Here is a 23,558-nt window from a genome sequence, read left to right as displayed (position 1 = left end):
GGAAACACAGGTCATCGTCTAAGCCGTGGACAGAAGTTCTGGGCAGCTGCCAGCAATGTGACCAGGGAGAGCAAGAGGCACAGGACCACAGGGGCCGAGCCACTGAAGGGGCCCCGTGGCTCCTGCCAGCTCCAGCCTTCGTGGGTTCCCTTTGTCATTACCAGTGCTGGTACATTGCTCAAAGCAAGGGACTGCATGCAGCAGGGCTCCATAAAGGTGCCCCATCAGGGAAGGGGCCCTGCTCTCCAGTGACCTTGCTCAAGAAACTGCGACCTACCCCTCCAGCACGGGGGTCACCCACATGGTCAAGGGCTACCCTCAAATAAGGGGCCACAAAGCCCTCCTCGCATCTCTCTAGACTCTTAAAATAGCTTCCTCTCCAATCTAATTATCCCAGAACTCACTCCTGGGCTCATCAACTGTACCCACATTATTTCCTTGTTCAAAATCCCAGCAATGCTCCCAGAGCGGCTCTGGGGATGTAGGGCCAGGACTCAAGCCCTTCTAGGGTTTGACCTGACTCACGCTCTGGACTTCCATCCTCCCACTCCCCGCCATTCCCCAGAACCTGCCTGTGCTCACCTCTACACCTTCCCCATCGACTCCAGGCAGCATGCCCTGCCCTGCCTGCTCTGTGATGCCTGGGGCCACACTGACTGCTTTTCTCAGAAGGTTCATGTAATTCCTGCCTCCCTCTCAGCTTCAGAAAGGCCTCTACAAGGTGGGACCTGTGTATCCCAGCACTGCTGGGACAGTAACTCAGGGGTCTCTACGGCGAGACTGAGGGGCTGACCTTGTCCACAGGTTCACTTCTCAGATCTTCTAGACTACATGAGAGTTTCTTCTGAGCCCTGGAAAAACACAAAGGAAAGCAAACACAGAAGAAGGAGGGGTGTCATTCACGCAAAGGACATACCAAGTGTTTTTTTTTTACCAGTAGTCTGTTAAGTGGGTGTAGGGTCAAGGGCAGGGGAAAAAAAACCACCCCTTCATCACAACCACTACACAGGAGACTGGCCCGTCTTGGCGGACAGCCTGGTCGGACAACGTGTTGCTGAGGGCCTGAGAGCATCATTTAAATCCAAATCAAAAGGCCTGGGCATTTGAAAATCTACACTCAACTCTATGACACCAGTGGGAGCGTTCTGTAGTCACAAAAGACTGTGCAGCATCAGACGACAGGACAGGTGTGCATACTGCCTCGTCCACGTGTCTGAGGCGTGATCCAGGAGGAAGGAGCTGTGCCACACCAGAGTGGAGAGGAGTGCATCAGCCAGCCACAGCTCCAGAGAATCACCTGCGAGGGTCTTCCAACCCTCTGCCCTAGCTCTGTATGCCCTGACTAGTCTCCTCACAGGAATCTGCTTTTTCAGAGGTTATTTTCCAGAGGAGGGCACTGATTGTAGAGAGAAGAGGCCATGCCACCAGTGGTTACAAGGGCTACCTTGTGACAAGTCTCCTTGGCAGTGATGTTTCTCTGTTTCTATGAATAAAACAAAATGTCTTTGTACACTGGTCTCCTGTGAGTCTGGTCAATGTGAGTCAATCAGTGTTGCCTTCCCCCTGAGTGAACTCATGAACTAAATTACTTATTGCGCAAAACTGNTGAGTCTGGTCAATGTGAGTCAATCAGTGTTGCCTTCCCCCTGAGTGAACTCATGAACTAAATTACTTATTGTGCAAAACTGGCCAGTTGCCATCTATGACACTGATATTTTTCTCTAGGGCTAAAGGCCGAGGGAAACAATGGCTCTAGAAAGTGGGGTCCTGAGTACGCAGGTTCTGGGGCCTCAGCACCATTCTGGGGAAGCTTCCATTATACTTATGGCCAATTTCCCAGACACCCTCGCTGAAAGACAGCCTGCTCCTGGCAGGCAGGGGAGCCTCCTTATCTCCATTACATGGGGCCCAACTTGGAAGTGTGTTCTAAATTGCTGACATAGGGAGCTAGAAATGGGTTCATTTTAGAGGGAACCAGACAGGTGGCAGCCAGGTGACCCCACGGGCCAGCCCATTATAAGCTCATTGCCATGTGAAGCTCCCCCAAAGCAATTGGACCAACCTCCCTGTAGAAGAAATGTCTCTCCCTGGGGAGCCAGGACTGTCACAGGGCTCTAGGACTCCTGAGAGCAGGAAGGACTTTCAAGAGGGGGCTGATGAAAATGAGACCTATGTCACGGGATGCTCTCAGCCCCGAGGAACGCTGGCAGGCACAGATGACCTGCAGCCCCCTCTCCTTTGAGGCTCCAACCCCTGGCCAGGTCTCTTCAGCGACAGTGGCCCAGACCCTTACCCATGGGAAGGGAAGCCCCTCTGTGGCCAGGTGAGGCAGGCACGGCTCGTGACTGCTCCACGGCTTGGGCCACACTGTGGCCACTGCCAGGGTCTGGAGGGCTGCTCAACGGAAGGGCAGCAGGTGTGTCCAGGACATGTGGCTGTGCTCACCATGCATGGCCAGTCCCTGCCATGTGGGCGCCCCAAAGGTGGGCTGAGGGCACAGCAGCTCTGGGGACAAGATCAGGACCCCTACCTGGTTTCCAGTGATTTCTGCGGTAGAGGAGGCGGCCCCACGGTGGGAGAGCTACATCTTGGAGGTATCTGCACCAAAGACAGAAGTCACTGTAGGGGACAGTTACTGTCTGGAGACCACCTACCATCCTTTCTCCTTCTTTGGACAATTCCCCTTGAGGAGTTCCACTTCTCCCCCTCGATACAGCCATGCTGGCTGTGTCAATACGTGTGCCTTGCTCTTCCAGGATGGCCAGGAGAAAGGAGTATTGGAAACCTGGGCCAACATGTCCCTCCTCCCCAGACCTAAGTCCATATCCCTGCACTAGAGTCCTGACACCTGCACCCTGGGGACCCTGCCACTCCTGCCCTTTCTGAGCCTGCGTCTGCAGCTTTTCTTTCATGCCGGCAGCCACGACACACCCTTTCAAAAACACGCCCTTTTGGTGTAGGTTAGCCAGAGTCGATTTCTGGTGCTTGCAATGGGAAGCACTAGAATTGATACATTCACTTAACAAGCATAAGCAATGTCTATGGCCTGCCAGGCCCCGAGCTGGGTGTGGGGTAGGTGCTCCCCACAGCAGACAAGCAGACAGGTAGACAGGATAAAAGATCAGTGCAGACGTTCTTATGGTACTGTTATCTATAACGCAATATAGGGATCGGGGGAGGGAGGGATACTTGGGAAGAGGGCTTCAGAGGGGAGAACACTTGAGAAACGAGAATGGGCTTAGTGAGAAGGCAAAAAGGGAAGAGCATTATGGGTGGACCAAACATGAGCTAATGGTGGTGTCTAGGGAAGACACAGTTCGACATTTTCAGTATTGTACTAAGTGCAAAGGTGACCTTTTCTCTAGAGCCCAGTAAGTACCTTTTTGGTCTACTGTTGGGAGAACCCCGGCATTATAATACAATTGTTAAAAGCCTGGGCTTTTTGGTCAGAGAGACATGGGTCCAATTCCAGGTTCTGTCATCTAGCTGCTGTGTGACCTAAAGCAGATTAATGACCCTCTCTGAGCCTCAGCTTCACAATAAAGTAAGAATCCCAATGGGGTGCCATGAGGAGAAATGAGGTGAGAGCCATGTACAGCACTCATCAGTGACCACGCAGGGGTACGGAGCGTCAGTCATCGCTGCCGTAGGACAGTCAGCAACCTGGAATGTTTGTCTGACTTGATAACCGGGTCGCTTGGTGACACTTTTGCCCCTCCCTTAATTAAAAGAGTTCAGCTACACTCCCTAAGATCCTCTTCAGTTTGGCCATTCTAGAGTTTCATGAACCGTTTACATCCTGGGCCGAAGCCCCTTCTCTACCTGAGCTCAGGATCTATGAGTTTATTTGCCTATTTGTATCTAGTCTAAATTCAGAGAGATTCGTGTAAGAGAAAGAAAATCTGTCTACTGGTTATAGGGGCTGGAGGGGGTGCCTGAGATAGGAGCAGATCCCTGCAATAGCTGAATTTATTTCCCTCGACGAGCGAGACACATTCATCCATTCGACAGATATCTGTATTCTCCTGGGCATCAGGCACTATCACAGACACTGGAGAAACAGGGGAATGAAATGAAACCACCTTCGGTCTCTGCCTATACCCCAGGAGGAGAGACAAAAAGAAACAAGGAACTGGATTGAGAATCTCTATCCTTGCAAGTCCAGTATCCACGATACCGCCCTTCCCAGTCAGAACACAGGCCAGGACCTGGATACCCTCCCACCCTCAATCCTTTCCCCAAGGCCTCCGGGGCCACTCCATCCAGCTCAGTGTAAGCTCCTAGGGCCTGCTGAAACCCCACATCATGGGTGAAACAGAGCACCTCTGGTTTAAATAATTCTTCAGGGCCTTTATTCGCAGCGTTCCACTTTCCGAAACTTCCCTCGAGTTCTTCTTCATTGATTGAGAGACTTCGTTCTGAAGGCCCTGGAAGCATTAATGCAGACGGCAGTATCACTACCACGGGATTTGTTCAGAAACCTGTAATTATGCAGAATTCTAACAGTCTTTCTCCCTTGTTAAGAAAGCCTAAGAGATACACAGGTACATGGGGGTGTGACTCATAAGATTCGTCAGGGCACCTGGAGGGCTGTCAGGAAGGTCATCTCAAGAGCAAAGGTCACGTGTTGAACAGAGAAACCGCTAGTATTCCTCCCCAACCTTCTCACTCCTCAGCCACAGACAATCGGGCTCTGACTTGACCCCAAATACCAAAGGAAGAGAGGAAACAGGGCAGCGAGACGTGTGCAGGGCCAGCAGAAGCTCAGCCGGAACAAGAGGTCTCTGAACACCCCCAGAGCGGCCCCCTCCTGCGATACGGAGCCCAGGCCAAGGGCACGCAGGGGAAGGCAGGCAGCCTGGCACACGCCCCGCCGTGCCCACACGAGCACTCACGGCATACTCAGCCGGCACAGCAAATACGAAACACGGACAGCTCTCCCCGCCCTGTGCCTTCCTCCGGGAACCCAGGTACCCAGAGACGTGGAGAAGGTTCCCCGAGTCCCTGGGAATCTGCTGGGGGAGATTTTAGAGTCCTCAGGAGGTGGACAAGCTCTAATCCCCCATGAGGGTACCGAACCGATTTTTGGTCGGGGTTTGACTGCACTCACTGCCCCAAGGGGTATCCTGGAAAGACACACAGCGGGTCTCCAAGGGTGCAGATTCCCAAGGGCTCGCACTGATGGCTTTACTTCCTTGGTATCCGCTCAGTCTTTGGGAGCTCTGGACTGTCATTAGACATAGTTTCTAGAAGCCAACAGCTGCCAATTCCCCACCGTCCAGGACAGTCTAACCAGCCATCCCCCGGCAGAGGATCTTCCCCAAAAGAAGCTGAAGAGCCTTCTGGCGAAATGCCCCTGGGTTTAACGCAGTGGATGGAATCCCTCTGGGAGAAAACGGCAGAACACTCCGTGCCCTCACCTTGAGCTGCCATCATCACCTCCTTCACCCTTCGGTACTGGTTCAGCAGCCCCGTGAGCTCCTCTATCCGACGGTCCTGTCACAGCGTGAGAGCAGACGACACGTCAACACCACCGCTGGCCCCTCAGAGGGTTTCACGTGGGGGCCCACACTATGTGGGGGCACGCTGAGAAGAGATGCTACATGGAACCTCAGGGACACTTCAACGGGAAGCTCAGCCTCCAGCCTCCTTCCCACAGAGCCGGGGTTCTCGGTAGTCTGCCCCCTGGGCCGCTGCGAACGTTCCTGCCTCTGCTCGAAGGCTAGGAGTCCAGTCTCTAGCCATAAACAAGCCTTCAAGGGGCTTAAACGTTTCTGGGTCTGGAAGCTCACTACCTCCCAGCCCTCCCAAGGCAGCCTCAGAAGTCTGTCTCCCGGTTCGACTATCGTCCTCTGCAGCTACACGCAAAGACAGATTAAACTAACACCGGCGTGTTTATCCCCAACACCCTCCCCTGTTCCGGGGGAGTCAGAGATTCCTTGCCCAACAGACGGATTCCCAGAGGAGATCATTTCTTTCAGCAAAGGTCTGGGGGCTTGGGAGGCCACACAGATTCTGGCATTAGACAGACTGGGGGGCGGGGGGGGATGAATCCTGGCTCCACTACCTACTATTACCCGAGCTTGGACAAAAGCCCTCAAGTGCTTTGAATCTCAGTCTCCTCTCCTGTAAAATGCAGGGCTGCAATCCTCAGAGCTGTCTGTCCCAGGCAGACGCTCTCTAGTTACAGAGGGGGCCACTCTAGGATGATGCAGGAATCGGACGTGAAGGACGGAAGGCACGGGGGTAAGCACATCACATGCTGCCTAGTGTCTCCGGGATGAGTCCACCGCCAGACTGCGCACACAGGAGATCGGCACACTGTTGTCAAGTTGTACCAGGAGTCTAAGCAGTTATGACATTGGCAATAACCGCGGTGGTATTTCTTTCCCCCACACCCGCACAAACAGGTATGACTTTACTTTGCCTTTGGGACATTTCACTCAGGCGAAGTTCCCAGGCATCAACGCCAAAAACGGGGGCTGAGGCTCAGTCTCTAAGAGGCAGAAGCCATTCTCCTGACATGTCCCTGGGTCACTGGCCTCGCCCAGAATATCAGAGACCTGTAGGCGCCGAACAGACAGAGATGTCAGCAGAGGAAGAACAGGGCTGCCCAATGACCGTCTTACCTTATCTTCATTGGCAACAAGCAAGGTTTCCATCCCCATTTTCAGACGTTGAATTTCTTGGTCTAAAAGAATTAGGTGTAGAAAGAATTATGTAAACACAGACAGCCATCCCCACAGGCTAAGCTGCTGACATTCTCCCTGTGAATAAATTGCACACGGGCTCATTTACTTCTTTAAGAGCCTGTGATGATGTCTGACATAGTCAGTCTCATTAAATATTTGTTGGACTAGTAAATGAATGAATGAACCTAGTATTTTATCTTCTCTTTATAGGCATTAGTAGGGAAAAATCAAAATGCCATTTACTCAAAGGTGACACAGAAGAACTCTACAATCTTTCAAAATCCACGCCTCAGAAGAATGCAGACATTTATTGCTAATTACCTGAGTGGGCATGCACCTGGGCTGCTAAATGGTTTTGGAGAAAATCCTACAGTCCCATGGATTGTAGCAAAGGTGAATTTAAAAAAAGAAAAATAAAGTCTACAGTTGAATGAAGATGAGAAAAGAATGATTATGTAAAACAGCGGGATACTTGGCTTAATTTAAAATGGTACAGTCCGAACTGACTGACAAATGTTTAGACACATCCGTAAATATATTAAAACAAACTCTAATGTTAAGGAAAACTATCTTATTTCATAAACCTACAGAATTTCCCCGGGGGCCAAGGTACCTGTGTCCATCTGTGGTGGACAACCCATGGCCGGCTCTCACTCTGGGCCTAAGACGGACTCTTGATTTCTTCCCCAACTGGTCTGCAGGGCCAAAGGCCAATGCCTGAAGGAGCTGGTCATTCTGATAAATATTTAGGTCTAGGGATTGTCACGTAGTGGGAGTTTCAAAACAAGGACCTATCCCCATTTCTCAACTGATTACTGCAAAAGGAATAGGGACGACTACGTAAGCAAAGCACGACAAGGGATCCCACTTCCAACAGGAACAGAAGAGTCAATGTATGGCCTTTGTGGAAACAGTCACAGGGATTCATTTTCAGGGGAAGTACAGAGTGCCTGCTCACTGTCTTAGGCTCTTGGCAGCTGAAGATCAGCTCTGCAGCTCCGTCTGTGGGAAGAGGGTGGCTCCATAGGAAGCTCCATAGGAAGGCTGGCAGACCTCCACGCTTTGGGCAGAACCCAACCTGAGCAGCCAATGACCAAAGGACCAGCTCCAAGAGTTACCTAATGATGGATTAGAAGGTCTGGACTATAGAGAAGCACAGGGTGGTGGCGGAAGGCTGCCTGCACTACAGTCAGGGCACAGAAAGCAGTCTGTGCAGGTTAAGCACTGCAGAGAGTTTAGGATATCTTAGGGGGCCCCAGCCTCCACCTTGAGCCTTGGCAGGTAGGGGCGTACTCAAAGGCTTGGGAAGATACCAAGAAAGGCTGGGGGAGGGATGAACAGATGGGTCACCAATTTCCTTCTCCAGCCCGAGTCATTGCTTCAGGGCCGCATGGCTTCCCCACCCCAGCCAGGGACCCAAGCTAAGCAGCGCTAAGGCTGATAGGGGACCCGGCAGTGGGGCCAATCTCCAGGGCTCCAGGACCTCCTCCAGCATCGCTCTGCAGCCTGGAGCTGGAGGAGAAGTCAGAAGGTGTGTGATCATTTTACACACCAGGTGAATAACTGGAAATAGTAAATAGGTGTGAAAAAGAGGATTTGAGGATTCATCCCCTCTTTTTAATCAGCAGACTTGAACTTATCAAGGTCCATTCACCATCCTTTCACTTAGTATTTCTTAGGAGCCCACCATGTCTGAATGCTGTGCGGATCTGGTCTTAAAGAGAACAGACACAGGCCCGGCCCCACAGTGAGGACGACAGTCTACACCAAGAGACCTCCCCCAATGCAGCCCTGATATGTTTTAAGTGCTAGGATGGAAACAAGGAGAATGCCGAGTTAGAGAAAAATAGGACTGGGGGGCACCTCGTTGAGGTAGGGTGGCCAGGAAAGGTCTTTCTGAAGGGTAACACTGAAGTTGAGACCTAAAGGACGAGCAGTAACTGATTTGTCTCTGTGACCTGAGGGTCTAGTATGAGTCTCAGGCGGGCATCCATCAAGTGAGTGAATCACTAAAGCCTCCCCCGTGGGGATGACACAAAAACAGGTCCTTTCAATCAAGTGAAAGAAAAGGTCCAGAGGTGGCTACACAGAGCTTAGTGATCAGACTGCACTGAGAAGTTCACAGCAATGATTCCACAATAGAGCCGTGCTTCATAGACCCGTTCACGCACACGCACGCACACACACACACGTGCCTCTGTCCACTCGGACATGTTTGCACACAGGACATATGTGCACATCAGCATGCCTACTCACACAGGCTTACACACGCCCACTCACGGACACACGTGCCAGGGGCCTGGGGCAACCACATCCTATCACAGTCCAGCCAGTTACCTTTCTCTGCATGGTCACTGTGGAGGGCTGCAGTCCGGGAGAGCTGGCTGTGTAGACGCTCAATTTCTGCATCCTTCAGGGCCACCTGCTCTTGTAGCTGGGCGACCTCAGCCTGGAAGAGCAACACAGGATCCCTAGCAGCTCAGAGGGACTACCAGACTGTGACGGACAAGCTCAAGTCACTCACAGCCCAGAACCAGCGGGTCCTAGAACCTGTGGGCAAGGCAGGAGCAGAGGCCTTAGAGGCCGGCAGCTGGAGGTGCGTCTTCCTGGCCAACCCGGCCCCGCCCACGGCTGGGGCTGGTCACCTGCATCCTCCTACTTGACCAGGCTCTTTCCCTTCCCCGCCCTCTGAGGCCCAACCCCCGCGGAGGCCTGACGAGCTGGGATGGTGTGCAACGGGACGGCTGCTGATGGGTACTCTCTTTCTGGCTGTGGTCTTCCCTCTCCCAAGAGATTCCCACAATAGCGTGTACGTGTATCACCGTGACAGGTGCACACATCTCGCATCTTCCCAGCCCGTACAGGAAGGACAGTGGAAATCGAATCACTACTGGTAGACACACGGTAAGCGAAGAGTTCCCCCACAGGTACTCTCCCACCCGTCATGCATAGCCACGGGCTCCGCCCGGCTTCCAGGCGCCCACGCACGCACACCCACCTGTCCACACAAACAGGCACTCAGGTGTGCTGAGCGGATACACTGTTGCAGATAAAGCACGTAAGTACAGTCACAAACCCGCATACGTATATTCATACACAGACGTACGTGCACCACTGTACTGGATGGTTCCCGTCTTGCTACTAAGCAGAGCAGGTCAAATTCCACACAGAACAGTAGGTGGGATTGTCCGCGCCTTCCCATACTCAAGGGAAGATCAGAACTGTGTCGGTCCCATCCCACGGGGCACACTGGCTCTGGAGCCTAACTTGGATTCTCTCATTTCCTAGTTGGGTGACCTTAGGCAAGTTAACCTTTCCGAGTCTTGCCTCATCTATAAAATGGGGGAAACTGCATTTACCTCATAGAGCCGTGGTGAGGATTAAGTAAGATAATGGTCACGGACAAATTAGCCTAATGCTCTATAGACAGTAAGTGCTCGATAAATGCTGCCACCGTGACTCCTCTCATCGTACTCCTTTCCTTGTGGACAACCAGCTAGTTCTCTGAGCATCAAACCAAAGAAAGGGAGTAAGGACTCACTCTGGAGCCCGTCCACACACAGCAGAACCCTGTGGGATGGTGTGCAGTGGGAGGCCATCCCTCCCCGTGGGGGAGCCCAGCCACATCCCCCATCATGCCTCAAGGTTACAGAACGGGCCGCCCTTTCCCACAGAGGCCGGAGTTAACCTTTGAACAATTTCAAGTAACCAGATGAGCCCTGAGCCTGTTGGTGGCTCCTTGCCCAACAGGCCTTGCGTTGCGTTTCAGGACACACTGACGGGGCGCCCGCTCTGCCTCGGCCCGTGCTCACTGATTCCTTACATCAAACCCCACTCACTCCTCACAGGAAACCACAGGAGGAAGCAATATCCATGCACGTCACTTCTGGAGAGACACCAGGACCAGTGCCCGGCGTGCAAACCCCACCTGCTCCAAGCCGGCTGCTACCCACTGCAGCCCTCATGCTTTGGAGTTGACAGCATGGGTGGAGGCCGCCATTATGGAGCGAGGGCTCCCTGCGCCCACCTCAGGGTCCCTGAATAAACCTTCCCTAACATCCCCCAAATGGAAAAGAGATGACCATGTAAAGAAAAAGGAGGCAGCAAGGGGTAGATCTCCTTACTCCAAAGCGTCCTATGGAGCACCGCCCCTTGGCTCTGTGCTATCGACCCACAGAGGCCAGAGAGCCTAGCCTGGCTATGTCCACCTGCCTGCGGAGACCCACAGCCACGCGGCAGCTCTCCGCAGCTCACTGAGGGCCTCGCTGCCATGGCTGACCACCGACAGCGTCAGTGGCTTCTGAAAACCTGAGCCAGTCCAAACTCTTCTCATTTCTACAAGTACCACACTCTTCTTAGAAGACAGTCTCCTAACCTTTCTTGTACCTCCCACAACCATTTTCCCCTTTCTTTGCAGTCCGAGCGAGAGCTGGTCTCTGCAAGGTCTGGATGCCCAGTGCTTGTCTGCAGGGATAGCGGTGGATCTCAGTGATGGGGGCCCATGGAGGCAGAGCCCAGCACCTGGCACGAGGTCGTCTCTTCTCTTTGAGGCCTGCCTCTGGTGAGGTCCTCCACTTCAAACCCTGTAGACTAAGTGGCTGGGCCCAACCTCCCATGTGCCAATTTGCACAGAATGGGCCAGAAATGGCAGGTGTCCCCAGAGCTGGGGAGTCTTGTCTCTAACAGCCCACAAGCTACTTGACCACGAGGGCAAAGGACGCTCCTGCCACGGCCGCTGAGGCTGCAGCTGTGTGGCAAGAGGCCTGAGACAAAGGCAGACTAGCACCAGGCAGAGGGGTGCCCCAGCGCCCTGCAAGTACCCAGCCTCGTTAATCCCAGGGAGCACGCCCTGCTGCTGCTGCACTGGAACATGAAAGGCCTTCAGGGACTGACAAGCTCTACACAGAAAACTGAAGAGAACTTTCAAGAACAGTACAGGTTTTTACTGCAGGGGATCAGGATTCTATAAGGAAGAGAGCATGGTTTTTGGAACGACACAGATCCAGATCTGAACCTCACCTTGGCCACTCTGAGCCTCGGTTTCCTCACCACTAAAATGAGGATAATAAATCCATAGACCTCACTAGCTTATTTTATGAATCAAACAAGGAAACCATGGGCAAAGGGCCTGACACGTTCCGGCACGCAGCAGGGGCCCCACACCTGGGTGTTACTAAATACCTGTCGTATCTCAAAGGTCTATATGCCAAGGCAGAGAGCTCAGGTGATCTAAAGAGAGTTATTTGGTTTTATAAGAGGCGGTGTGTACAATTTCAAAAGCTTCCCCGAGACAGGACTCGCTTGAGTGGAGCCCTGTGACGGAAGGTTCTGAGCTCTTTGAGAAAACCACTGCTCCCAGAACAGAAACTGAAGCACAGTACTTACAAGGGTGCCCTAAGATAGAGACAGAGCCGTAGATAAGTGGGTGTGCACTGCCTAGGGTTGCGCTGACTTGGTAAGATCTTGGGAAAGTTACTCAACTGCTCTGTGTCTCAGCTTCCCCAGCTGTACAACGGTGAAGAGAATCATTTTATACAACAGGTTAGGCAGACATCAATTATCATGTTCAGCGTTTTAATAGAGTTTTAATTCCTAGAAGGAAATATTACAAATGATAGCTCCTGAGTGGCGCAGAAGTGATCTTTATTCATTGTTTAGGGTTTAAAAATGCCCTATAATGAGCATTATTTTTATAATCATTAAAAGTTAACTTACAGTTAAAAATAAAATTACAAACTAGATGTGAAGAAAATCCTCCAGGATTTTTTAAAACTCTAGTGAGAAGTAAAAATGAAAATCTGGTTAACACCTCTGGGTGGCGCTGCAGAGACCTTAGTGAAATAGCAGATGTGTGTTCCGAGACCCCCTCAGGCAGGAATGCTGCTCCCAGGCTGTTCCTTTCCCCCACCCTCCCAAGGCAGCCTAGCTCCCCAATTCAATAGAGACGTGATTTAGTTAAAACAATAGTCAAAGTATATTTATATACATAAAACTCGCATTCAAGGCTAAAAATAAACCATGCCTAGTTAAAAACATTATTAAAGGGACTGCTGTATTTAAAATGATGCAGCCAGTATAACATTGGCATTCATCCCCCTTACGACTTCTCACTTGCTCACAGCCCCTTCCTGGTCCCACGTCAATCTAGAGCTGCTAAGGGACACAGCAAGAGGAAGGAGACCCAGCTACTCCAGCAGGGCATAATCTCAGGGGGCTTTCCCTGTGAGAAGAGCCTTCTGGATCAAAGCTGTCTGCGTGTGCACAGAGTAGGGTCAATCTGCATGTTTCCAGCATAGGCTACCTCAAACCCCGAACTGGAACACAGACTCTCCCCAGCGGACCTCGGCGACTCACCGAAAGCATCAGAACTGCCTCTTACCTTAGTGGCCTTCAGCTTCCACTCATACTGATTCTGTTCATTCTCCAACTCTTCCACCTTGATTTTGAGGTGCCTGAGCTCTTGCAGTAACTCCTAGAGGGACGAGGGAGAAAAACAGCGTTCTGATGGTGACAGAGCACGACGGTCCCTGGATCTAGAACCCTGGTGAGGCTCATGCAGAGGATGCCAGCGGCAGGAGCACCTGCGTCATGCTCCACGCCGCAGTTCGACTCTTGAACCACGGTCCTGTGCCAGCAAAGCTGTTTGGGCCCTTAGGAAACAGGAGCCAGGGACTTTCAGGCACAGGAGAAAACGTGCTTCGTTTTAGAACCTGCTCTGCCTGCCCCTCTCTGACATCCACATTCTCCGCAGGGTGTGCCCAGATCATGCACAAGTGTGTGAGGGCCAGGACAGGTAGCACTCGGGAGCGAGAGCAACAGAGACGCCAGAATGAGACAGCTTCATATGAAGTAGCGGGCAGCAGGCGCGGTGGGAGCCTCTCTCTGTGCTGGGAGGTCGAGGAACCTGGAAAGGGGCGTGTGATCCTGGAAGGCTCCAAAGAGGAAGGGACAACCAGCAGGACAGAAAACACTAAGAGGCCAAATGCCAAATATAGAGCCAGGCTGAGTGTTCCGGGGCAGAAGAATGGGTCCCCTTGAAGGAAGGAGGGAGGGAGAAGGCATCCCAGCAGAGGGCAGATGCAGGAGGCAGAAAGGGAGATGGGCTGTTGGGCTGGGCAGAAGACAGGTGGCACGCAGTGGGAGGTGAGGCCAGAGAGATAAGGTGGGACCCTACTGGAAAGGCTTTGGATGAGGGTATAAGGAGCTCAGATGCCATTCTTTGGCCAGTAGGGAGCCACTGAAGGTGGCTGAATGAAGAAGGGATCATTGAACGACTTGCCCGTGGTGAGTCAGGTTCGTTTCTTCTGACTACAGGGCCCCTGCTCTCTAAGCTACCCTTTTAGCAACGATGACACAGCTAAGAACCCTTGTCCCAAACCAAGGCTCCTTTAACGGACCATTGGTCCTGCTGACTGGTTCCTATCAGAAAAATAAGCCTGAAAATGATCAATTCCAGACTTGCTGAACTCCAGATTCCCACAGACTCCCTACTTAACACCTCCACGCAGGTGTCTCGGGACGATTGTGGCCCAGGTGGAACACTTAATTCCCCCTTGTAGACGTTCCCGTCCCACTAAACGGCATCTCCACGTACCTACTCGCCTGTGCCCGAAACCTGGGGCCCATTCTTGGTACCTCGCTCTCCCCCACAGATGTAATCCATCCCCAAGCCTTCCTAATTCTACCTCCAGGGGAAGGAACCTCTCCTTTCGCCCCAGCTCGTGTCCACAGCCTGGGCAGTCTCTCCATGGCCTGCTCCTCTGTCCTCTTGCCCTCTTGAAGCCCCTGACCCCCACAGCATCCAGGGGAACAAGACGATTAAAGCACACCCCTGCTCCTCAAAACTCCTCAGCTCTCATCACCACTGCCCTGCCTGACCCACTGCCCCGCCTGACCCACTGCCTGGCCTGCCTCTCGGTATTACCCTCTCCCCGGTCAGGCCCCAGCCACACTGGCTACGTTTTAGTTCTTCACCGTGGCCGTCACACACACGACTCCTTCCTGTCTGGAGCCGTCTGCCGGGTTAATTCCCGCCGACCCTTCAGGCCTCTGAGGCGAAGCTATCCTGACCTCCACACTTCATCGGGCCCCTTGCCACACTCTCACGGGGCCCCCTGGAGCTCTCCTACATCATTTGCAATCAGACATTTACTGATACGATTGCTCACAGCTATTCTCCCCCTACACTGAGAACCTCGTGAGGGGTCTGGCTAACTCCAAGTCTATTTGCTCACTTCTGGAACACAGCAGGTGTGCATTACTGCCTGACGAACGAAATGTGAAATTCAATTCAGCATTTAACTGGCCTGGAGCTGAGACAATCCGCCAAAAAGTTACACCGCTTACCCTTGAATTGTGTAGGGTAATTCATGAAGATTTTCTCACAGCTAAGGAAAACATTTGTTGATACCCTTAAAAAAAAAAACAAAAAACTGTCTTCCAAGCAAAGATCATTACACCCGCAACCTGCAGCCTTAGATTTTAAGGCCTGGTGGGACGTGCAGCTGATCAGGATGGTTTGGGGAGCACATTTCTGGCCCCGCCTGAGAGACCACTGCCAGGGGACACAGAGCATGACACAGCCAGGCTCTGGTGACCTCTTGGGCACATCCTCCTCTTTCTAGGTTGTCTGCTGCCCATCACTGGCTATAAACACTGGCGCAAATTTTAGCCTCTTTTAGACGTCTTTCTGGGGTGACCCACTCAACATGGGGTACACCCAGCACCTTCTCAGCACTTCCCTGTCCAAATCCACACTTATATCTGGACTCTCATTTTTTTTCCCCCTCTTATTTAAGGTAGAAGGAAATCTCCCCCCAACCTCAACTCCCCTGCCCCTCAGGTCCTCCCCTAATGCCTGAGTCTGGGTAGAATTGCCCCACGTTCCACAGTGGAGTATGGATCTTGGTAACGACCCACAGAGCCAAGGCGGACCCTCTGCAATGCTCATGGCTACTGTGACCCTGACCTTCCCTCAGGCTTTCAAGTCCTCTTTGACAGTGGGTCTTGGGGACACACGTCATTTCCATGCAGCTTCCATCACCAGGCCCAGCCAGGGCACACAGGACCCAGTCCCACCAGCGTGAGGGGCCAAGTCCAGGACACCAATCAGATTCACCCCATAGGGCCCAGAGGTTGTCAAATCCCTCTAATGTGCTTAAGGGGGAAATTTTTCCTAAACATTCAGATGATGACCTCACTGTCATAGCAAATGGAAATATGTGTTCTATTTTCTCACTGGGATCAACTTCTTTAAAAATAAACTTGAAAGGATTCTTTCATGATGCTATATTTTCTTAAAAAAAAAAAAATCCTGGGGCGCCTGGGTGGCTCAGTCAGTTAAGCGTTTGACTTCAGCTTGGGTCATGATCCCGGGGTCCTGGGATCGAGTCCCCTGGGCTGAGCAGGGAGCCTGCTTCTCCCTCTGACTCTCCCCCCACCCCTGGCTTATGCTCTCTCTCTTGCTCTCTCTCAAATACATAAATAAAATCTTTAAAAAAAAATCCCATGAGATGGAACTTTAATCAATCTCCCAGCCCAGGGGGAGAATCAATACCTGAATCACGTATGGGAAGGGGACTCTCCTGGCTTCCTTTTGCAGGAATGTCCCATCCCTCAGGGCACCTGACACACCTCATTCCCAGCCCTGCGGAAGACGAGTGCCACCACCTGTCCGAGGGCTGGCCTCACCTGCTCAGACCCTGCTCAGCGAGGGTCACAGAGCTCAGCCCCCAGGGACCAAGGGAGCCGTGTTAAGCCACTGCACACACTTGTGGTTAGGAGAAACCCCAGCCCCTCCACCCGTCAAATGCCCCCACACGCATGCTCTGATATACTTAAGTGTGGTTCCTACAGGTGACCCCTCCCAACAGGCACAGTCCTGGCTGCAGGGCGGGGGCTCGGCTGCGCCGTCACCGGCGGCATCGGCGGCACTGTCACCCGCCGCCGCCTCGTCAGGGTAGCCCCTGCCGAGTAAGAGGCGCTCCTGGATCTGCCTGTGGATGTCCAGCTGCAGCCTACACATCTGCTCCTGCAGCTCACTGATCACATTCAGAACTGACTGCAGGAAGGAAGAGAGAGGAGAAAAGGCGCTCAGGGTCAGTCACCTCTCAGACACAGGTCCTGGCAAGAGCGGCCCAGGAGGAGGGCAGCACGCAGACGGTGAGCAGCAGGTGGCCCCAGGGGTGACCGCCCACTTTCCGCACAGGAACGGAAAGACCTTTTTCCTGAGACCTGCCCCATGGATGGGGCTGCGCTGCACTTTGAACGAACCCCCAGCAGCTCCCCAGTGCCACACTGGGGGGCCCTCCTTGCACATCGGCAATGACGCACAGGGCCTGGTGAGAGCAGACAGGCACACATACGGATGCAACCCCTCCCACACACGCGACAGGTGCCAGCCGCCCCCGCCCCAGCCCCAGCACACAGCACACTTACGCACACTAACACGGCCGACTGAACTCTCCCTCACACCCCGTTCCAGACCTCACTCCTTACCTCCCACTCCAAACCACACTTCTCCGTAGCCTCGAGAACATCTTGGCCTTTTATGGCAATTTTGAAAAATAACTGTGATCCCTGGACATCACAGCTGCTCAGTTGTGAGTCGCACTTGCTCGCGGCTCTACCAGGCTTTCCTTTTTCTGCCCCAGAGACGTTTAGTCACCCGTGGCCACAGCAAGCAGGGGTGCTCACAGGCGAGTGGGGAGACACACACATCACCACGACAGCCTGTAAGGGCCACCACCCAGAAAACACAGGGCTTCCAGGGAGCAGAGTGGCTAGTTCCGCCAGGGTAGAGAGGAAGGGATGGCATGAGTCCAGGTGACGACAGCAGGCACGGGGTGGGAGTAAAGGGGACAGCGAGCCATGAGCCTGGGTTAACACCGTACATGACGGTGTCACTCGTGGCAGCAAGAACCCGAGAGGCTGGGGGAAGCTGCGAGCAGCCTCTAGCAAGGGGATGTGGACTTAAGGGAACACCTGGAAACAGCAGAGCAGAGCCGTGGGTGGACCGGGGCAGGGGGGCAGCCAATGAAACTGCTTAGGTCTCCCCGCCCCACTTACTGATATTCTGAGCACCAGCGTCTGGTACTGGGGTCCGCCACGGGCACCATGGGAACTGCCCAGGTGGGCTAGAAGGAAATTGTCCATCCTCACCAATGACAATGGTGTCTGAGAAGACAAAGTCCCACCCATATCTTGTTTCATAAATTCCCTTCTCCAATGTGGATGGGAAACGGGGTCTGAGCAGCCGTTCGGGGTGGAGAGGGCACCAACTCTCCTCTCTGCTAGTGCCATTTGGACTGAGGTCTGAGCTGCAGTCCTCACCCAGAGAAGCAGGCCCCTGGCCTTGCAGCCACTTTCCCTGTGACTCAGCACCCCCCCCGAACTGGCCCCCACACAGCCCCGGCTGTCTTCCCCCAGGACCATCTGTCTAACAAGGCATTTTTCTACCAAGACCAGAGGACTGGGCTGAGAAATCAAGGTGAGCCTTATGGGCCTCAGTGCCCTGGACCTCAGACCTCTACCCATCTCCACTGTTACTGGTCCCTGCACCCTGATGGGGCATGCACCAATGGGCTGGGGCCACACCTGCCCTCTGTGTTCTTATCCGCAGTCCCAGTGCAGACCCTGGGCTCTGACTTGGCCTGTGCTCCGTGTACCACCGGCTTCCAAACCCCTTGCTGGCTTAGTGCACACGCCTGACAAAGCCAGAGGATTCCTGCTTGACTAGCCTGAGCCACTGGGCATCACAGGGCAGCTCTGTCTCTATTGCCCCTGGACTTGGCCAGCACTGGGAGGTGCTCCATGGGGAAAAGACAGTCTACTTCAATTTGCTCATGCTTTTTCTTCTGAGAAGTCTCAAAGTCTTTTAGTACTTTAACCATGTAGCAGGTAGGACCAAGAAGCTGGACATGAGGGAGGAAAGGCACTGGAATTGGCAGCCAAGGTGGGGGAATTCGCTAAGCACAAAGGAACGCTGAAGGTCAGGCAGTCTTCAGATGAGTAACAGCAAGGTGAGGGAGATCTTCCCAATGGCCTTGATCTCTGTAAAGCAGGGAAGGCTACCTTCTCAAAGGACACAGCAGTGAAACACAACAGGGTACAGATTTAGAGTGGTCACTGTGAGGCACGAGAAGAGGAAAGGCAGGTGTGGATAAAAGCAATACTGAGGAGAAGGGGAGATGGACCTGGCAATTCATTAGCATGGAGGCCACTTTTCTAAAAATTTTACATCTAACCCTCTAACCAAGAGCCCTGGGGCAGAAGGAAGGACGGCAGGTTAATCAAGGATGGAGCCAAAAGCAATCCCTCAAGGTAACGTGAGCCTCTGCCTCCCCAAAGAGGGAGGTCAGCCCGCTATGGGCAGCTGAGCCGTGAGCAGCCCCGGCATGACGCAGGCGAATTGCGCGAGCTGCAGACTCGTGCAGACTCGTTTCCACTTCTGTGGAAATGAGGGTCTATCTCAGGGTTACCGTGAGGGGTTAATCAAGTGAGCCCTAGGTGAAGCACCTGGCACAGGGCCTGGCACACGCAGGGCATCTGATAGATGTGAGTTCACTTCCCTCCTCTGCTTCTCCTTTGCCAAGTGTTCGATCCATAAGAAAGGAACTGGGTGAGCAACGGAAAACACCTAATGGTCATGGGACACAGTTAAGGCCCATGGCATTGATCGTGGACAACAAAGGCCCAGCGGCTCTGCACTCCCTGGCACGCTCACCTTACTGGCCACTCTTTTCCAGAATCTTATTTAGTCCCTTATGCACTGGCCCTGCTCTTGTCTTTAGACCTGCTTGTCTTTCTTATAGAAGCTTCTAGAATTTCACTGCCTCCTTCCTTCTTTTGTTCTCTCTATTGTTAAACCTCTCAAATGAAGAGTCTAGACCTGCTGTCGGATTTCATCACCCCCATCCATCCCCCCCACCCCTGCCCCACTTCCAGGCAGACAAGCTCTGTCTCCAGGGCAGGGCAGGGCACCTCTCTTCCTCAGGGTCCTCTTCCTGGTCAAATCACAGCCATGTTCCTGTCCTCAAGCTGCCTGGCTCTGTCTCAAAGTGCTTCCTTCCCTACTGTTAGTGATTTTCCACACCTCAGGTTCTTCTGACCCCTTTCACCCTTTTCCTGCCCATCTAGCCATCGCTCCCGTCTAGGAAGGTTTTTATGAATCCCAATGTCGGCTGATCCAGTCTGGCTTTCTTTGGCTTCACATCATCAGAGCTTCAAGACCTTCTAGAACAGCTTCCACATTACACGTTAAAAATGCTGAACAGGCAGGACGGCTAAGGGCAGAGGATTATCACCCTCTCCAATAAGCCCTCCTGGAGATGGTCTCTAGGTGCTGGGAACACTGGGTACCTCTCTTAGCATCCATCCTGCTTCCTCCAGCTCACTCACCAGACTCCCTGGGCAGTGTGTGCGCAATTCCTCTCAAAGTCCACGTCTACTCGGTCTACCCTGCATGATGCGTCCCTGGCCCAACACACGAGGTCAAGTTGATGTAACTCACTCTTAACCAATGCAATCCCCGCTTCATCACCTAGCCTCCCACAAACCATCATAGGGTCAACCCCAGCCTCAACAGACTAAATTTCGCAGAACCTGGCTAACTTTTTTGGCCATGATGGGGCAGGGGGTAGAAAATGGTTCACTTCTAGTTTGCTAGTAACTCACCTCATCTCCTGGGTATTTTAAAATTCACTTACAACAAGCAGTTTGGGGACCAGGGACCTAAGTTCTTTGTGCCAGAGGCATTGTGGGAATCGAGCCCATTCTCTCTTTGATCTTCTGGAGAATGTAACTTTTAAAGTCTCTCTCCCGTCCTCGGCACTGTCCTTCTGTTCGGGGCTCGCCCTTGCTGGCGCTGCTCACACAGGCACATTCTGCTCTGTCCTTTCTAGCTTTTATACGAGCCCCTCTCGGGATGCCTCTAAGCCTCTCCTTTTTGTCAGTGTTATTTGAGAGACTGTGGTCAGAAATCACATTATTTTTAAGTTCAACATTCTTGAGTCATCTTCTGTGTTATTTCTGAACTTTCGAACCTATGATTTACCAAAGCCTATAGTGCACGTGTGTCCACACCCGGCTCCCCCCGTCTCGCTCTACGGACTCACAGCACAGTGGCTGCTCTCTCTCAAGGTACCCGACGCTTTGTCCTCATAAACCAGTCTCCCCTCTGCTGCAACATTACAGCCAGAGCGGCAGTTTCCCAGGGTCCTTCTCTGCCCCCCTGGGTAAAACAAGTAAGGGGTGGGGCACCAAAAGCCAACCTCTCAGATACTTACGTGTTGTGCTGGAGGAGACTTTGGGGAGCCGTGCGAACTGCTGCCCACCTCCATGTGTCTGGGGATCTGTACCAGAGCACGCCTATCTTCCTCCTCAGCTTAGGGGGCTGTGTGCTGCACCCCAACCCTTCTGGGACACTGCCCTCCCACTCTCCTGACCCACGTGTTATTTTCCAGGGCATCCATCCTCAGGCTCAGCATTTCAACGGACTTTTAGACTTCTTTCTCTCCATGGCTGTCCCACCTCCCCTCTCAACAGGTCTGCAGCTCCCCCACCGGGCAGACCCTTTTGTAGCTGTGTCCCATTCTTGGGTCCTGCGTCACGAAGTCCAGGTGACATTTCTGAGGTTCTACTTGCCACTCTGTATTGTACCCTCAGCTGGATTTATTACTCCTGCTTCGCTAACCACCGAAGTCCTTCTTTATGGTTCTTTTCTATGTGAAACCACTGAGCACCTCCCATAATCATGGTCTTCTCTACCCCTTCTTACCTGTTAAACTTGCTCACAATTTTCCTTAGTTCTTCTTCTTTCTCGTCCTTCGTGCTCAGTTTAATACTGGGCTGGCATTTACGCATCACTGATGGGAACATAATCTCTATACTCCACAGGACAACGTGGAAATATCTGTCAAGATTTCAGACGCCTGCAGCCTCTGGCCCATGGACTGCACCTTATCCTCACACATGTGTAAGATCATTCACAGAGGTGTTCTCTGTGATAACAAACACTTAGAAACCACTGACATGTCCAGCAAAAGAGGACAGGTCAAGCAAATTAGGGCACAGTCAGATAATGAAGTAATATGCAGATATAAATAGAAATACATTTTTTAAAATGTATTTGGTATGAAATAAACCCCGAGAGTGCTAAATTAGAAGGTCTAGGTATGTACAAAAATGAGGGAGAGAATATGTGTATGTATGTGTATAACTATCTCCCCACATAAACTGGCTCGTCCGTGCATAACTCTGGGAGGATACAAACAAACTGATCACAGTGGTTCCTGACGGTGGGCGTGGGGGGCATGGAAGGGCACTTTCTGCTGCATATACCTTTATGAACTCTTAATTTCTGAATTGTGGGAGTGTATTTCCCATGCTAAAAAAAAAAATCAGTAAATAAAACAAAATAAATAAAATAAAAACCGTAAGATTCCCCCGCTCAGGCCAGTTCTTCCCGGAGCAAATACCATCTTCTCAGCCCCTGCTCTGTGCTCCAAGTCCATCCCTCTGGTTGCCCAACTCAGAAATCAGAGTTCCTCCCTTCCAAGGTGCTAACCACGGGAAGGAAAAAGGATGACACCACCACCTGTGCTGTAAGACATTCCGTCTAAAGACTCTTTCCGGTTCTCTTCATACTTGATCAACAGGGCTGACTCCGCTTTCCAAGCCCTGCTCCCTTCTTTACAGGATGCTCTGGGACTGCACGCAGACCTCTTGGATCCCACAGAGGGATCTGCTTGAGGCCCCCCTGCAACTCCGGTGTGGGGGAAACTAGACTCCCTTCTCCAAGGAAGACGCCTCTGGCTCTTTTATGTTCCATCCTCCTAATTCTGGTATTTACTTTTCATGGCAGCCATTCCTCCTCTGCAGTCCTGCTTCTCAGGAGTAAACCTAACTGACCCAAGCCTGGGTCTCCTGAAATGACCCAGAACCACTGTAAAAGGCTCACGAGGAAAGGCAAACAGAAAACCCATTTTCCCCCACATCTCACCAACAGACTCCTAAGGAAGGCCGGCTGCCACGATGGTTTCAATCTGACAAGAAACCTATACCTTGAAGTCCTCAGGTTTCTAGACAACTGTCTAGAATCACTTCCGTAACGTTCTACAGGCAGCAGGATACAGGCTTGGGGGGCGGGGGGAATCAGAGCCAGAAAGAAAAAAGCAGCCTGCCGTGCTCTTGTTAACAGCATCCTTTTTTAATTTTCACTGAAACATAAAATGGAATTTGGGGATAAAGCCTGAACTACATAGAGGAAATTTCAGATCCAGCTACCCCGGAAAACAAACAAAACAAAGAGAAAGGTCCTGCCTTTCCAAACCACAAGCCATGAGGCCTTGATCTAAGTATATTCACTGGAAAAAAAACCAGCAGCAGTGCAGGCTGGGAAGCAGCATTCCCCTTATTCATGTAGCCTCTGGTGACTTAGCTAAATGCCCCCCTCGAACACGTCCACACACGACGATGGGACAGCGGTAGCAGCGCCCCCGTGGTTTTAAGCCTCCGGTGCTCCAGAGGGCTGCAAGGAGTCCCAGAGCCTCTGAGCACACCAGCAGAGATTATGCTCAGGTCTAAGAAGGAGAAATGCGTGTCAGGTCACGTGGCTGTCCATGCCGTGTTGCAGGTTGGACAGCCTAAAAAAATTCCTCCACATAGAAACCTAATGTTTGTACTAGCAACTGGGAAGGGCTGTTATCTGGTAGGACTGAGGCCAGCGGCAAAGGGCCCATGTTGTCTCAGGCATGGATAGCCTGATGGAGCACAAAACCAAAAAATTCTGATTAAAACATAATCCCTCAGAAAAGAAAAAAAAAGCAAACAGCAAAATGACTGCTTGCTTTAGTGACACTTGGCCCG

General features: G+C 52.3%; 1 protein-coding gene across 6 annotated transcripts in view; it reads right to left on the bottom strand.

Moving 5' to 3' along the window:
- The window catches only part of PPFIBP2 (PPFIA binding protein 2), a 141,227-nt gene that overhangs the window by 21,458 nt on the left and 96,211 nt on the right, over window positions 1–23,558 (bottom strand). For all 6 annotated transcript variants that reach the window (XM_034666506.1, XM_034666502.1, XM_034666503.1 and 3 more), the window contains 7 exons: window positions 13,072–13,164; window positions 9,030–9,141; window positions 6,630–6,691; window positions 5,421–5,496; window positions 4,324–4,427; window positions 2,531–2,598; window positions 794–851 (listed from right to left, as the gene is read on the bottom strand). In XM_034666506.1, the coding sequence (XP_034522397.1) occupies window positions 794–851; window positions 2,531–2,598; window positions 4,324–4,427; window positions 5,421–5,496; window positions 6,630–6,691; window positions 9,030–9,141; window positions 13,072–13,164 (573 nt within the window). The remainder of the gene's footprint in view (window positions 1–793; window positions 852–2,530; window positions 2,599–4,323; window positions 4,428–5,420; window positions 5,497–6,629; window positions 6,692–9,029; window positions 9,142–13,071; window positions 13,165–23,558) is intronic.

Source organism: Ailuropoda melanoleuca, chromosome 8 (genome assembly GCF_002007445.2).
Source record: "Ailuropoda melanoleuca isolate Jingjing chromosome 8, ASM200744v2, whole genome shotgun sequence".
Classification (NCBI taxonomy): Eukaryota; Metazoa; Chordata; class Mammalia; order Carnivora; family Ursidae; genus Ailuropoda; species Ailuropoda melanoleuca.
This window is presented reverse-complemented; position numbering and strand designations above follow the sequence as displayed.